Source organism: Misgurnus anguillicaudatus, chromosome 2 (genome assembly GCF_027580225.2).
Source record: "Misgurnus anguillicaudatus chromosome 2, ASM2758022v2, whole genome shotgun sequence".
Classification (NCBI taxonomy): domain Eukaryota; kingdom Metazoa; phylum Chordata; class Actinopteri; order Cypriniformes; family Cobitidae; genus Misgurnus; species Misgurnus anguillicaudatus.
Genome location: NC_073338.2, coordinates 51,138,914 through 51,152,225, shown reverse-complemented (window position 1 = coordinate 51,152,225; position 13,312 = coordinate 51,138,914). Strand labels below are relative to the sequence as shown.

The 13,312-nt window shown below is 38.0% G+C and overlaps 2 protein-coding genes across 3 annotated transcripts in view; both read left to right on the top strand.

Moving 5' to 3' along the window:
* LOC141351101 (regulator of nonsense transcripts 1-like) overlaps nt 1–10,760 on the top strand; it is a 33,917-nt gene extending 23,157 nt beyond the window's left edge. For both annotated transcript variants that reach the window (XM_073857515.1, XM_073857507.1), the window contains exons 20-24: nt 2,609–2,690; nt 2,814–2,975; nt 3,062–3,285; nt 5,919–6,041; nt 7,287–10,760. In XM_073857515.1, the coding sequence (XP_073713616.1) occupies nt 2,609–2,690; nt 2,814–2,975; nt 3,062–3,285; nt 5,919–6,038 (588 nt within the window). In that variant the 3' untranslated portion in view covers nt 6,039–6,041; nt 7,287–10,760. The remainder of the gene's footprint in view (nt 1–2,608; nt 2,691–2,813; nt 2,976–3,061; nt 3,286–5,918; nt 6,042–7,286) is intronic.
* A 1,413-nt stretch (nt 10,761–12,173) lies between these two features.
* Nucleotides 12,174–13,312, top strand: part of LOC129443223 (homer protein homolog 3) — a 28,523-nt gene continuing 27,384 nt past the window's right edge. The window contains exon 1 of the mRNA XM_073857496.1: nt 12,174–12,569. The gene's annotated coding sequence lies outside the window, so the exon portion shown is untranslated. The remainder of the gene's footprint in view (nt 12,570–13,312) is intronic.

Below are 13,312 nucleotides of genomic sequence, written 5' to 3'. Positions count from 1 at the left end.
TCAGAGTGGTAGTTCTTTAAGGGGTTGAATAATTGTGTCAATGAAGAATTCACAAAAGAAACATTTACTACTATATTACAAAACCAATTGATGTCATTTTAGTTGCATATGGTTCTTTAAGAAGTCATTGTAGGATTTCATTCTGAATACAATTACAAATGTACACTAAATTCCCTAAAACCCTTAACAGCATTGGGGGGTTGAATAATTTTGAACACAACTGTATAACTACTCGTCTTAAATAGGAAAAACGTTGATGTGTTTGGTCACTTCTAACTTTATCTCTAAATGGTAGCATTGAATGAATGGGGCTAAGCTAAATGCTATCGAAGCGTCGCAGCGCACTCCAGCGCTTACGTGCACGCACACAGATGATAGAGGGATGTATCAACAATTCTTAGTTAAGGTAATAACATATTTTAATATTGAAAATGAGTAGACTATTCCTTTAATTAGTATCAAAGCTCGGAAGGTCGCGAGAACACAGAACAAACTTGTGAGAATTGAGATGTGTGCGATCTTCCTGTTGGTTACCTGACCTCCGCCATTGATTTGTCGCAATGACTTCTGTGGCGTAACGCGGTTTCAGCGCGCAAGTCTGCACTCAATGCATTCTCGATATCAAGAACACATCCGGGTATATTCATGCGTCCTCTGTATTTGCGTTTTTGAGAATTGTAATTGAATTTCGATGGTCAATGGTGACGTAGAGCAAAAACACGAGGATGCAAGATCACTGAAGAACGCATATTGAGAAACAGCCTTTGTGTTTAAAATGCGCCACAAATGTGTGATTCACATGTGTGAAGCATGACCTTTCCAAATGATTACGTAATATGACGAGAAGTTGTGTTTTAAAAGTACATTTTTTTTTTGTGCAAATTAAGATGGTTTTGCTAGATAAGACCCTTATGTCTCATTTGGGATCGTTTAGAGTCCTTTGAAGCTGCATTGAAACTGTAAACTGTTGATGTCCACTAAAGTCCACTATATGGAGAAAAATCCTGGAATGTTTCTTACTCAAACTTAATTTTTTTTGGACTGAACAAAGAAAGAAATAAACATCTTGGATGACATGGCGGTGAGTAAATTTGGGGGATTTTTTTTATGAAAGTGGAGTAATCCTTTAAAGTTCAGTTATCTGCAGATGTCATTGCTGCTAGTAATGTCTGAACTAACCAGTTAAGGCCACATTCACACCAGAGCTTTCCTTATCTGATCGTATTGTTTCCTCGTTCTGAAAAAAAGTCTTTAAACACAGCATCATCTTAAGAAATATGTGTATACACCACTGATCTATATAAATGACTGGATTGCGCATGACGTCACAACTGTGAAGTCACTGCGCTGCCATGTTGGTATACCCAAACATTCTATTAAATCAATGGACGCGATCAGATTTTAATGATAAAACATCACTTTACTAGTCTCTGTTTTTATATCTGAAGTTACCCTGTACATTATTACAACACAAACGTCCTAAGCATGTACATTATTTACTGAAAGTTGTACATTTTAGTTTTTAATCAGTTATTATACATTCATCTTCATTACAGTATCAGATCAGCAGACAGACCGCAACATATTTAGTATTAATGACAAACGTGCTCATTCTGAAATCTAAATAAATAATCATACTTTGTACCGTATGTGCATGCAATAATTTGCTGGTTTTATGTTATCTAAACTTACCTAAACTTATTTAGAGAAATAACGCTGACCGTGTAGCTGAATGTCAAAAAAAACTTTATTTATACCCGTGTCATTAACAGAACGCAGCAGACACACTGACCTTAACGGTTTTTTATAAATCCATTTTCCTGCCCGATTAAAGCATAAACATTGCAAATAACACCAGAATTAACAGTTAAATTACGTACACATATCCTAAAATTAATCTTGCGTGACTGATACGCTGTAAAGCGGGTGAATTTAAAACATGATTTTGAATGGAAGTCAATGACGCCGTCTGCCGGTTGGGTATACCAAGATGTCGCCTCGAACTCTGCGCTGGCTTCACCTCACGCTGTTACGTTAAGCGTTCTATGCGCAATCCAGTCATTTATATAGATCAGTGGTATACACACAAAACCACTGAGCTGACTATGCCACAGAAATGCACTGAAAACAGAGAAGACCACTTGGAGCATGTGCATAAAACTTGTTGTTGTCCAAAAATCCTTTGTTGCTCATCATAATAGCAAAAGAGCAGAAGATTTTTTTTCACTACCTTCTGCAGGACAAACACAAGCATGTTGTCTGCTGTTGTTGTTGTTGCTGTTATGTTATTATCGTATCACAAATTATATGGATTGGCTGATTTATTGGCGGACCCGGTTTCAAAAAAATACTGGTTTCAGTTTCCCAAAACACTTGATCTGTTTGGATGTAAGGGCTCTATGTTGTATGTTTTCTTATGCTAACGATTTTCAACAGATCTGCTGTAAGTCACCTTAGATGATAGTGTCTGCTAAATGTAAATGTTTATAGTATTTAATTTATTTTAGAAAGGGCTCCAGAATGAGTTACTTTTTAATGATGGAAAAAAACCTGTGTAATGCATACTTGTACTCCTAATAAAGTGGATGTGTTTGTTTTTTTTTGTCAGGGTGCCCGGTTCATGAGTACTGCCATGTATGATGCAAGAGAGGCCATGATTCCTGGATCGGTGTATGACCGCAGTAGCACTGGTGAGATCCGTTCACGATGTATTTCGCATTTTCTGCTCTGTTTCTTTCATGGTTATCTTGTTTCTATAAACACATTTTTGAGATGAAAATAAGGTTGCAAAATTCTGTGATCTGTCTTTGCAGGACGTCCGTCTAATATGTACTTCCAGACCCACGACCAGGTTGGAATGATCGGAACCGGGCCGAACCCAATGGGTTCCCTGAACATCCCTATCCCGTTCAACCTTGTCATGCCCCCCATGCCTCCGCCCGGGTACCTGGGCCAGGTGAATGGACCGGCTGCAGGTAAAACAGCATCAGAGTCATGTACAACAGCAGCTTATTTGAAGTTAGCTGTAAAGATATGACAATCTATTCTCTGTTTTGCTCAGGACGTGGTGCACCTAAAGGCAAGACCGGAGGTCGTGGAGGTCGTCAGAGAAACCGGGGCACAGGTAACCACGGGAGCGGGCAGGCCAACATGCCGAGCAGTCAGGCGAGTCAGGATCTGGTATCACAGCCGTTCTCTCAGGGTCCTCTGACCCAGGGTTACATCACTATGAGCCAACCTTCACAGATGAGCCAGCCTGGACTGTCCCAGCCTGAACTCTCACAGGTATAAACAACAAACATGAAACAAGAATTTGCAATTGGAGAGCTCAGATGCAAACCAAACCCTTGAAGTCTGTCTGACATGTTTTCTTCTAAATAAGCTTTTATTTATCAAACAAACCTGTATTACTGAATGACCTGAGGCTGAGATTAAGTGGATTTGAAGCACATATAATATTTGATGAACATATAATACATGCCAAGAGCATTAATATTATTATCTTAATTTTTAAAAGAGGTGGCAGTTAGCGGCTTTTGCATCTGAGCTCTTAATGAAACCTTGTAGTCTCTGTTTTGTGCAATGTAAAGCTGCTTTGAAACAATGTAACATTATAAAAAAGTCAGGGTTCCCACGAGTCCTTGAAATCCTTGAAAGTTAGTAAATCTGGGGGGAAAAATTGTCATTGAAAGTGCTTGAATCTATTTTATGCAAGAAGTTTTCTGGGGAAAATCCATATTATTTCCTGTGTAGTGTAGGATAATATCATAAAAATTCTAGCCTTTTAAGTAGGGATGTCCCGATCCGATCACGTGATCGGAAATCGGCCCCGATCACGTGGTTTCAGACTCGATCGGAATCGGACGTTACCTCCCGATCAGGACTCGGATACATATGAAGGGTTTAAAATCCATTAAGGTCTCGCTCTGCTCCGCGCCAGTGTACGAGCTGCGCTGGTGCGTGTGAACTGATGAGAAGAGAATAGGCTTGTTCGACTTCATGCGGCGCCGCGGGGACCGGCAGCCGGATGACGTCACAGTTCCGCGAGAGCGATTTAAAAGCACACTCCTCCGTATGATTTCGCAGCTCCCTCTCGCGGTAGTTTGACGTCACCCGGCTGTCGATTGTTGCGGCGCCGCATGAAGTCGAACGAGCCTGTTGACGTGCTTTCATTCATAGGCTTCACACTCGTGCGTGCAAGGAACCCACGACAAAACCGGATTTTTACCGCTCATTTAAACGACGCGTTGATCGTTTTTGTCATCATGTGCTCAGACGCAGCTCCGCGTCTCACTCAGAACCTCAAGAACGCGCATTCGCGCAGGATCATTTGACATTACTGTAGAGATGAGAGCTAGAGAGAGAGGTAAGAATGGTGCCCACGTCGAGAAAACTTAATAGAAGTCTAGAAACAAAGTATTTAAGTATGTATAGCCATGTCACTCATCTCATTACAATATGTTAACTGGATAACTGGATACAACTGATTGTATAGTTTAATAAAATAATGTATTTTGATTATACAGATTAATTACGACCAAACTATAGGTATTTTATAACTAACTGCTGACCAGCTTAGGGAATCTCTATGGCTATTTTATAAGATATATTGCTGAATCAGTATGTTGTTTTTCTTGTTAATTGAGTCTTTTTGGGTATTCTATCTTATGCATAGAATTAGTCAAGGAGGTTGATTCTTATAACTTCCTTCCAAGTTTGATCAATTGTGCATAATGACATGTGCAACAAATGCATATAGGGTGTCAGACACATAGATTTGCATAATTTAAAGTTCAGGTTTTAAAGTTTGGGTCAACATGTGGCACAGCTTTAAAACTGAAACTTATAAAATCCTATCAGAGGTCCAAAATGTCATTGAAACACACCAGTGGCTTTGCTGTCATCAGGATTAAACATTTTACCCCTCGAACCCTCCATCCCAACAGAGCATCCCCACAAAACAAATCTCAATTTAACCCCTGTACATATACTATATATATTCTCATTATTATTTAACACATCTGTAGTTATGCGCTGGCACAGAGTTAGACTCTTTTGACTCCACACAGAAACAGCAATGCGTGCGGCATGACATAAGGAACATCCTGGTTCTGTTTTTTCGCTCTTATTTATTCTTTTTTTATGTATTATAGAAGTATCGGATCGGGACTCGGTATCGGCAGATACTCAAAATCAAATGACTCGGACTCGGACTCGAGGGCAAAAAAACCTGATCGGGACATCCCTACTTTTAAGCACACATGCTAAACTGTTCGCTTTAAATTCTTATATCTTCTGTATGCGAATGTTGATTCATACCAAATGGTTTTTTTTGCATAGTTGTGTTTGACAAATGAAAACGTCTCGGGTTACGTATGTAACTGTTGTTTCCTGAGAAGGGAACGAGACGCTGCGTATCCCTTGTCATACTTCCTGCGTCCCTGTAACGTCGTCTTTGGCAATATTTCAGATAGCGATATACCTCCTGGCTCCCGCATCACCCTGTTTTTATCGTTAATCCTCACTATTGGTTGAATTTGATATACACATTCAGACGCACTTACCCCTGGAGGCGTCCCCAAAGTATCACCGCAGTGACGCAGCGCGAGTTCCCTCGAAAGGAAACTGTAACAATGTATCTTAAAAGGTAACACGATGTAACCTTACTCTCACTTGAAATGTGTCCCCACATTTAGTCCTTGAAATTGAGGGTATTTGACCTGGATAGTCCTTGAAAGGTCCTTGAATTTGAAGTTAACTAAGGTGTGGGAACCCTGTAAACATTTCTGTCAAGTCGCCTTGCATAAAGCATCTGCCACATGCATACATGTAATATTAATGAGAAAATGTGCACTTGTATTTTTTACTCTGTGTTTTGTTATTAACCTGGTTTTGTGCGTCTCTGTTGTGTGAAACAGGACAGCTATCTGGGTGATGAATTCAAGTCCCAGATGGATGTGGCGCTCTCCCAGGATTCCACCTATCAGGGTGAACGGGCTTACCAACACGGAGGAGTGACGGGACTCTCACAGTACTAGAGTGTAAGAACACACACACAAACACACACACACACAACCTAGATTACACCGTTATGGATGTGACATTTACAGTCAAAACATGAAATATAGCCTCTCAGAGAGTGTATTTATTACCAATACCATTTGTTTATATTTTCCTGAACTCCTGTTGATAGAGTTCACATAAAATATATGCGCCCATTCCTCTTGTGCCCATTTATGAAGAATATTGCCCATCTGTCTGACTGGTGTAATGAACCGTCACTTCCTATCTAGATGACTTAACCCCTTAACGGGCACAGCTTTTTTAAGTGGGGGGTGAAAATGTGATGTATACCTTCAGATGAACATAACTCTGGCATTTATTTATTTTTTTGGTCTGGAAGCCTAATCTCGGTCTTTTATGGAAGTTTTTCATGGAAGTGTCTGGAGGTGAAAATATTACATAAATATAAAAAAAAATGGTTATATCAGTTTATTGTAATAAATAAAAAAACAGTAAAGTATATATTTATATATAAAATTATCACAAAAAAGAGGTTTGTGTAATGGTGTGTTCAGACCAGCTGCGGTAGAGGCGTCAAGCGCGAGTGATTTAAATGTTAAGTCAATGTAAAAAGCGTTAATGCGCGTCCGGAGGTGTCGCGGCGCGGTAGATACGATTCCGCCTGATTCGTGCTTCTAGACGCGATTTGAAAAATTTTTACTTTGGTGGAAAAACACGCCGTGTTAACCAATCAGGAGCTTGCTTTAGTAGTGATGTGAATACAGGAAGTCGCGGAATCTCCCCATGATGCAAATTTCCGCGTGAATGTCTCAATGACTAGAATTCCACGCGCGAATGAAGCGAGTAAACTCAAAATGTTCAAGCGACAAACTAGACGCGAATTTGATGCCTCATACGCGGCTGGTGTAACCCCAAAGTTACACTTTTAATGGTTTTTACCAACAACGGCCACTAGGTGTCAACGGTTTGCTGCATACTCTTGTCACAAATGACTGTCACTGCATTATTATAACTGCGAAAATGTTTTAAAATATAAAAAGTACCTTTTTAATGATGTATAGTTTGTTGTGATAGATTAAAATGTACATGCAAACTATTGAAATAAACTTGGGTGTCCTCTGGGACAGCGCCTGTTAAACGGTTCAGGGCACAGGCACACGGCAGATGTCTGTGTTGATATCCTCTGCTTGTTTCTTCAATGCGACAAAGAAAAGCTTAAGATCAAGAGTAATAATGCCGTTTGTCTGTGTTTGTCTCTTCAGGTTGTTGGAACAAGAGCTAGGCCTGTGCTGAGCTTAGTTCATCAGCATTTTAAATATGGGTAAATATAAAAAAAGAACAAACATGGATGCCCGTTTACCACTGTTACAACTGAAGCACCATGATGTGGGAGCAACAGGAGAGAATCTAACCAATCACAGGAGGGAGCGAAGCTGGACAGGAGGTGAAGAGAACGTGAGAATGGAGGTCTACATCCGCCATTCGTTGAGGATGAGGAGGAGGAGGAGAGGGGAGACGCAGTGTTAGGAGGAGACGAAACACGAGATCTTCGATCTACAACTCCGCAATGTGGAGGAGGCTCCAAGAGTGCAGGGGCCCTTCCAGGCCCCTCTATCTCTCTCTCTCTCTATCTCTCTCTCTCTCTCGCCTGGCTATGAACGCCAGCCTCAGGCCTCGCCCTGCCAACCAGAGACGGAGCAAAGATGAAGTTCTCTTAAAACTACCTGCAAAAACCACGCGTGCTGTCGTCTCCACGAGCTGAGAGAGGGGGTGTGACATATTTACAAATAATTACAAACGCTTTTAAGCAGCTGAATTTGGGAAAATAAAGTTCCCCTCAAAGTTGACATCTTACATTCAGGTTCTATCACCGGACATCTTGGAGGTCAGGGATACCTGCGGCAAAAGTTTTGAGTTCGGTTTGGTTTCGGAGAATTGAAGAAGGAGGTCTCCTCTCAATCGACGGTGCTAGGACGCTCTGAAGAGGGATTCAACTTTGAGGAAAGTTTACCGCCTGACGTCTGGGTGGGTCGAAGTTCTGTAACGGAGGGCCCGTCGCATCTTTAGTCGCTCTACGCCAAGTCATTCGAAAAGAAAATGGGTTGTTTAACATAACATGGTTTTGGGAATTTTTCTTTTTGTTTCTTTTAAATGTTTGTCTCTGGAGAGCTGACGTGGAAGAGCCTGACAGATTTGTCCTGATTTTCCCTCTTTCATTTTAAAAGGTTTTTGTTCAAATAGAATAAAAGCAATGAGGTAGATTACGCTTGATTTAGATGTGACTTCTTAATATCTTACTATAAAAATCCATTAAGTCCCCGAACAGACGGAGTCGAGAGGCGAGACTTGCGTAAGATCATTTTAAATCTGTAGTGAAATGTACTACAGCCAAACTACTGATTAAATGACGACTCGATGCCGTGTAAATCGGTAATCATCTCGCAACGCGGACAGATACGCAGTTAACCCCTCCCACTGCAGTTCTGTCCAATCAGAGTGACGCATGTCATAACAAGTATAGAAATGTCCAAATGGCTTTAATCAAAGGTGTGAAAAGATGAGTTGCGCCTCAAAGAAAGCGAAAGGATATCGCAGCACCAAATGAAGGACAGACAGGTGAGATTCTCGCTGTTTTTGTGTCTGACTGTAAGAGACGATGTCTTGCGCTCTTATATTATGATGATGATGTCAGTGAGATCGGGCAGAAACGAACACTGCCCCAGAGGAGTGCGTGTATGTGCGTGCGTGCGTGTGTGTCTTTGTGTTATCAGACAGCCCTCCCTCATTATTATTGTGTTGTGATAGATGTAGTTTTGCGTTGTTTTCCCTCTGTTCAAGTTGTTGATTTGCTTTTTCCTTCTTAGTAACTCATTTAAATATTATTTGTATGATCTGGTTTTCATGTAACCTCTCTCTCTCTCTCTCAGTGTGGAAGTTGCTCCTAATTTCAACTTCTTCTTTTTTTTGGTTTCGAAGGACCAGCTGAGTTTTGTGGCAGCTTTAACATCTGTTGCACTCACTTCAACTTTGTACTTTTACTCGGGAGTGTTTATACTTTGCTGTTACTCCATACTTACAGTTGACTGTTTGATATTACTGAAGTACCGCAACATGCATTTTATAACCTTAAATTCCTTTTAAATTTACACTCTTTGCCTAAAAACTAATTTTTTTGCTTCATCTTTCTTTACCCACGAGACAATCAAAATCCGTTCATAATCGATGCGCAGGTTGCAAAAAATGTTAAATAAATGTTTAATAGTTCTGAGCATGTATGCGTGTCTCTGACTGCTCTACTCTCTTTTTCAAATATAACTTTCTCATTTTAGAATAAACTTTAACATTTCTTTATTCTTAGTTTAGTTTACATTGCATAAATTAATTGTAATTATCAGTGATCAGATTTGACATGATGACAAATTATTGAGGATACGAGGTGAATACTAACATTCAACAACATGGCCACTGTGATTTGTGATGTATTTCAGTTCTGATTTAGAGTTTGAAGAGATTGGAAAAACACTGAGAAAAGTTGCATCATACTGATTTTACTCTATAGCCTGCATTGAAGAGAAACAAAATGATTATAACATTAGGATATGAAGTATACACGGGTCAATGACATGTTATGCATATTTTTGTGTCTGGGGGCATTATGTACAAAGTAACTTGATGCATTAATGATGTCACTTTTTTCTATGAAACCTGTTTAGTTTAAATACACAAATAAATAAATATATCATTGATTTAACTAAATATATCAAACTTGTAAAATGGCAGACGGAGCAACTGTCCGTACAAATATACTTTGGCATTATTTTAACCTTTCATTTAAACAAAATGTATGAATAGTTGTTGGGATGTTAGATTAGTTGAAAAAATTTTGTTTAACAATTTGTATGTTCTTCAATATCAAGGTAGTACAACCGCAATCATGGGCCTTTTATTAAGAAGATAACAAGTATAAACCGTAAACATGATATCACATCATCCATTGAACGCCAGGTGGTCTTTATGGCTGAATAAAGTTTGTCGATTTCTCTTAAATACCGAAAAAACAGCTACTTTAATGTGATGGATAGGCTGTGACACTTTTTGTGTCAGGTGGTACAACCAATGTAAAAGTTTGATCAAACACATATGAATTGTATTTAAGAAATATATTTATGAATTTGACATTAAAGGCAAAAGCTTATACCAGCAAGTGGAAGTCTGTTAAATGTAAATTCATTGCAGAGGTCAGGTGGTGCAACCAGAAAGTCAAAGGATGCAATGCATTAAGCCTCAATAATGATAAGACAATAATTTTAGTATTAATAAATGCAAGCAAAGGTTGTCTATAAATGTTATTATGCTTTTTAAAATATTATTGTTCTTAAATTTAGTATTCAAAAGTTAGTTTTATGGTAAAGTTATTTTAACATTTTTTAGGATTATAACTTTAAATGCCACTGTCACATAAACAATCAGCATGGCACAAAGAGTGCATTCAAACTTATCTGGCAAATAGACAATGAATGGTTGTACCACCTAAAATGTTCAACAAACAATACTTTTTTAACATTGTTCCTGGCTCAAAAGTATGCATTACATCTATTTTTAAAAGATTTTTTACGTTTTTAGGAGCCTGTTTTGTCATTGACCCGAACATCAGGATTTTGTTTTGTGGAAAGAATAATCACACCCACAGAATGTACATGTAACATTACAAATAAATGTTGCTTTCTTTCACCCAACCCCTCGCTCCATTACTTGACTCACTGAAGGATTTGAATGATTGTGAATGTTAAACTGTTTGAGGTAAATCAAATATTTACAGTATGAATACAGTATGTTTTTGTGTCATGTTATAGGCTACTTTAAAAAACCTATGTAAAATTTAAATAAATTTTCCCATTTCAAAAAGGAATTCACCCCTAATTATATTCTTTTGCTGTTAAGAAATGTGTACAAGTCTTCAATACTAAACTAGTTAAACATGTTGTATTTAACTTAAGGTTTATTTTCTGCATCAGAATCTACCTGCAGTAGGACTGATGTGTTCATCCTGATATCTCTCATGCATGAAACATTTTAAATCATTTATTATTAATAGTTAAATGTTATAACCATGCATATATAATACATACATTATTTACATATAAGAGTTTTTTCAAATATCATGATTGTACTTTACAATAATGTTGTTTGTGTTAATATTTAATATTAGTTTTACATTAAATAACATGAACTAACAATGAACAATACTTCTGCAGCATTTAATAATCTTAATTCATGTTAATTTTTGCATTTACTAATACATTTTGAGTTAAATTAAATAACATGAACAAATGTATTAGCAAGAAATAACATCAACAAAAATGATTAAATGCTGACAAACTATTTCTACTTCATGTTAGCTAATCAATTTACTATTGTTAACAAATACAGCCTTATTGTAAAGTGTTAATGATATTATCAAGGCATTTTCCTTACATTTGTGTGATAGATTTTGTGCAATAGTAGCCTACAAACAATATATGTACTTAAATCAATATGGAAAATAATAATCACTGTAAAAATTTGTGTAAAAATAGTTTTGCCAGTAACTTACTGTAGATTTAAATTGAACAAACTTTTGCCACAAAATAACATAAAATAAACATAAAAGTTAAATGAACATTGAACATGAATAAGTCTTTGTCTTTACAGAATAAAACTATAAAATAACAGCCTTGTGCAAAGCATTTTGGGAAACAGAAATCCTAATAAACCTTTTTCTGTTTTTTCCTTCAGATTTTTGTTCCCAGAAAGCTTTGCATGATGCTTTTATTTTATAGTTTTATTCTGTAAAGACAAAGACTTGTTGATGTTTAATGTTCATTTAACTTTCAACAAACTGTTGCCAGTAAATGAAATCCATTTAAATCTACAGTAAGTTACTGGCAAACAGTTACAAAACTACAGAAAATGTTTCAGTCATGTAAAGAATTGCAGTATTGATGAAACTTTTCCAATAATACAAAGAACAAAAAATGTTCCCATAAAGCATTGCATTTCCATGGCACGCGCATATGGAGGTTTGGCGATATATCGTCACGTTTGCACGGCTTTGAGATATTGACACAGATCACTAGAGGTAGAATGGCGTGTTAAAAGAAACCCCGCAGATACCGCAATGATGCTGATGGCCGTGATTCCCGCCACCGGAGGGCGTCCACGAGCGATTTAAAAAGCGCACCCGCGGCGGTGGTCGCACCACAGAGCAGCAGCGGCTCGCGCTCGGGACATGAAAGCTCAACTGATTACAAAGTAACAATCGCGGCGCGTCATCAAAGTCGCGGCGGGAAACATCAGAGCGTCGCCGCCCGCGGGGCTTTCCCGCGAAGCCGCGAGCTCACTGAAGTACAAGCAAAGAGAGAAAAGAGGAATTAAAAGGCGCGTGGTCATCACGAGGCACCGATTCGCTTGTTGCCATGCAAATAAACGTCGTGTTCACTCGATAGAGAGCCAGGAATACAGCTGCTGCTGCTGCATCTCATCCTGTGTGTTTACTGAGACATGAGGTGAGTCTGTCATGTCACATTTGAATATAAACCTCAACATGACAAAGCAACTTTACTTCCAACCTTCATAGACTTTATACAGACTTCATTTAACTCGAATGGATTCATGAGCAAACTGTTGGGTGCTGACACTTCTGAAAACTAGTTATGTGACTCAAAGCAGGTCATCTGTTAAAGCAATGCTGCATTGATGCAAACTGGAATGTAATAAGTGTATACCTGAATAGTTCAAGAAATTTAAATGTACTTGCAGGGTCACGTGATCCCTTACAATAAATAACCATGTTTTTGTTTTTTTGATGTGGTAAAAGTGCAGTAACTATGTTTTTTGATTAGTATTAACAAAACTATGGTTTCACTACAGTAACCATGGTTTACTTGTGGTTTTTGAAAACCATGTCGCAGTGTAAAACAATCCTTCAAGTTAAAGGAGCTTGGTTTTGCAAGTCAATTCAACCTGCTATTTTATGTTTTGACGTTTTATGTAAATGTTGACATAACTTATAAAATAAAGTTAAATTGTTTAAGTTAAAGTAACATAAAAATATATTTTGATTTTTACAGAAATGCTGCGTTTTACAATAATTTAAAACTAAACTAGATTTTTAAATGATGACACTTCAGAAACATTATATATCTACATTTTTTATGTAGGAAATTGTAATGTCGAAAAAAAGGTGCACGTGTTAATTTTGTGAAGGGACGTCATTGATCTTTTAGAAATGACGCACATTAAAGTATCA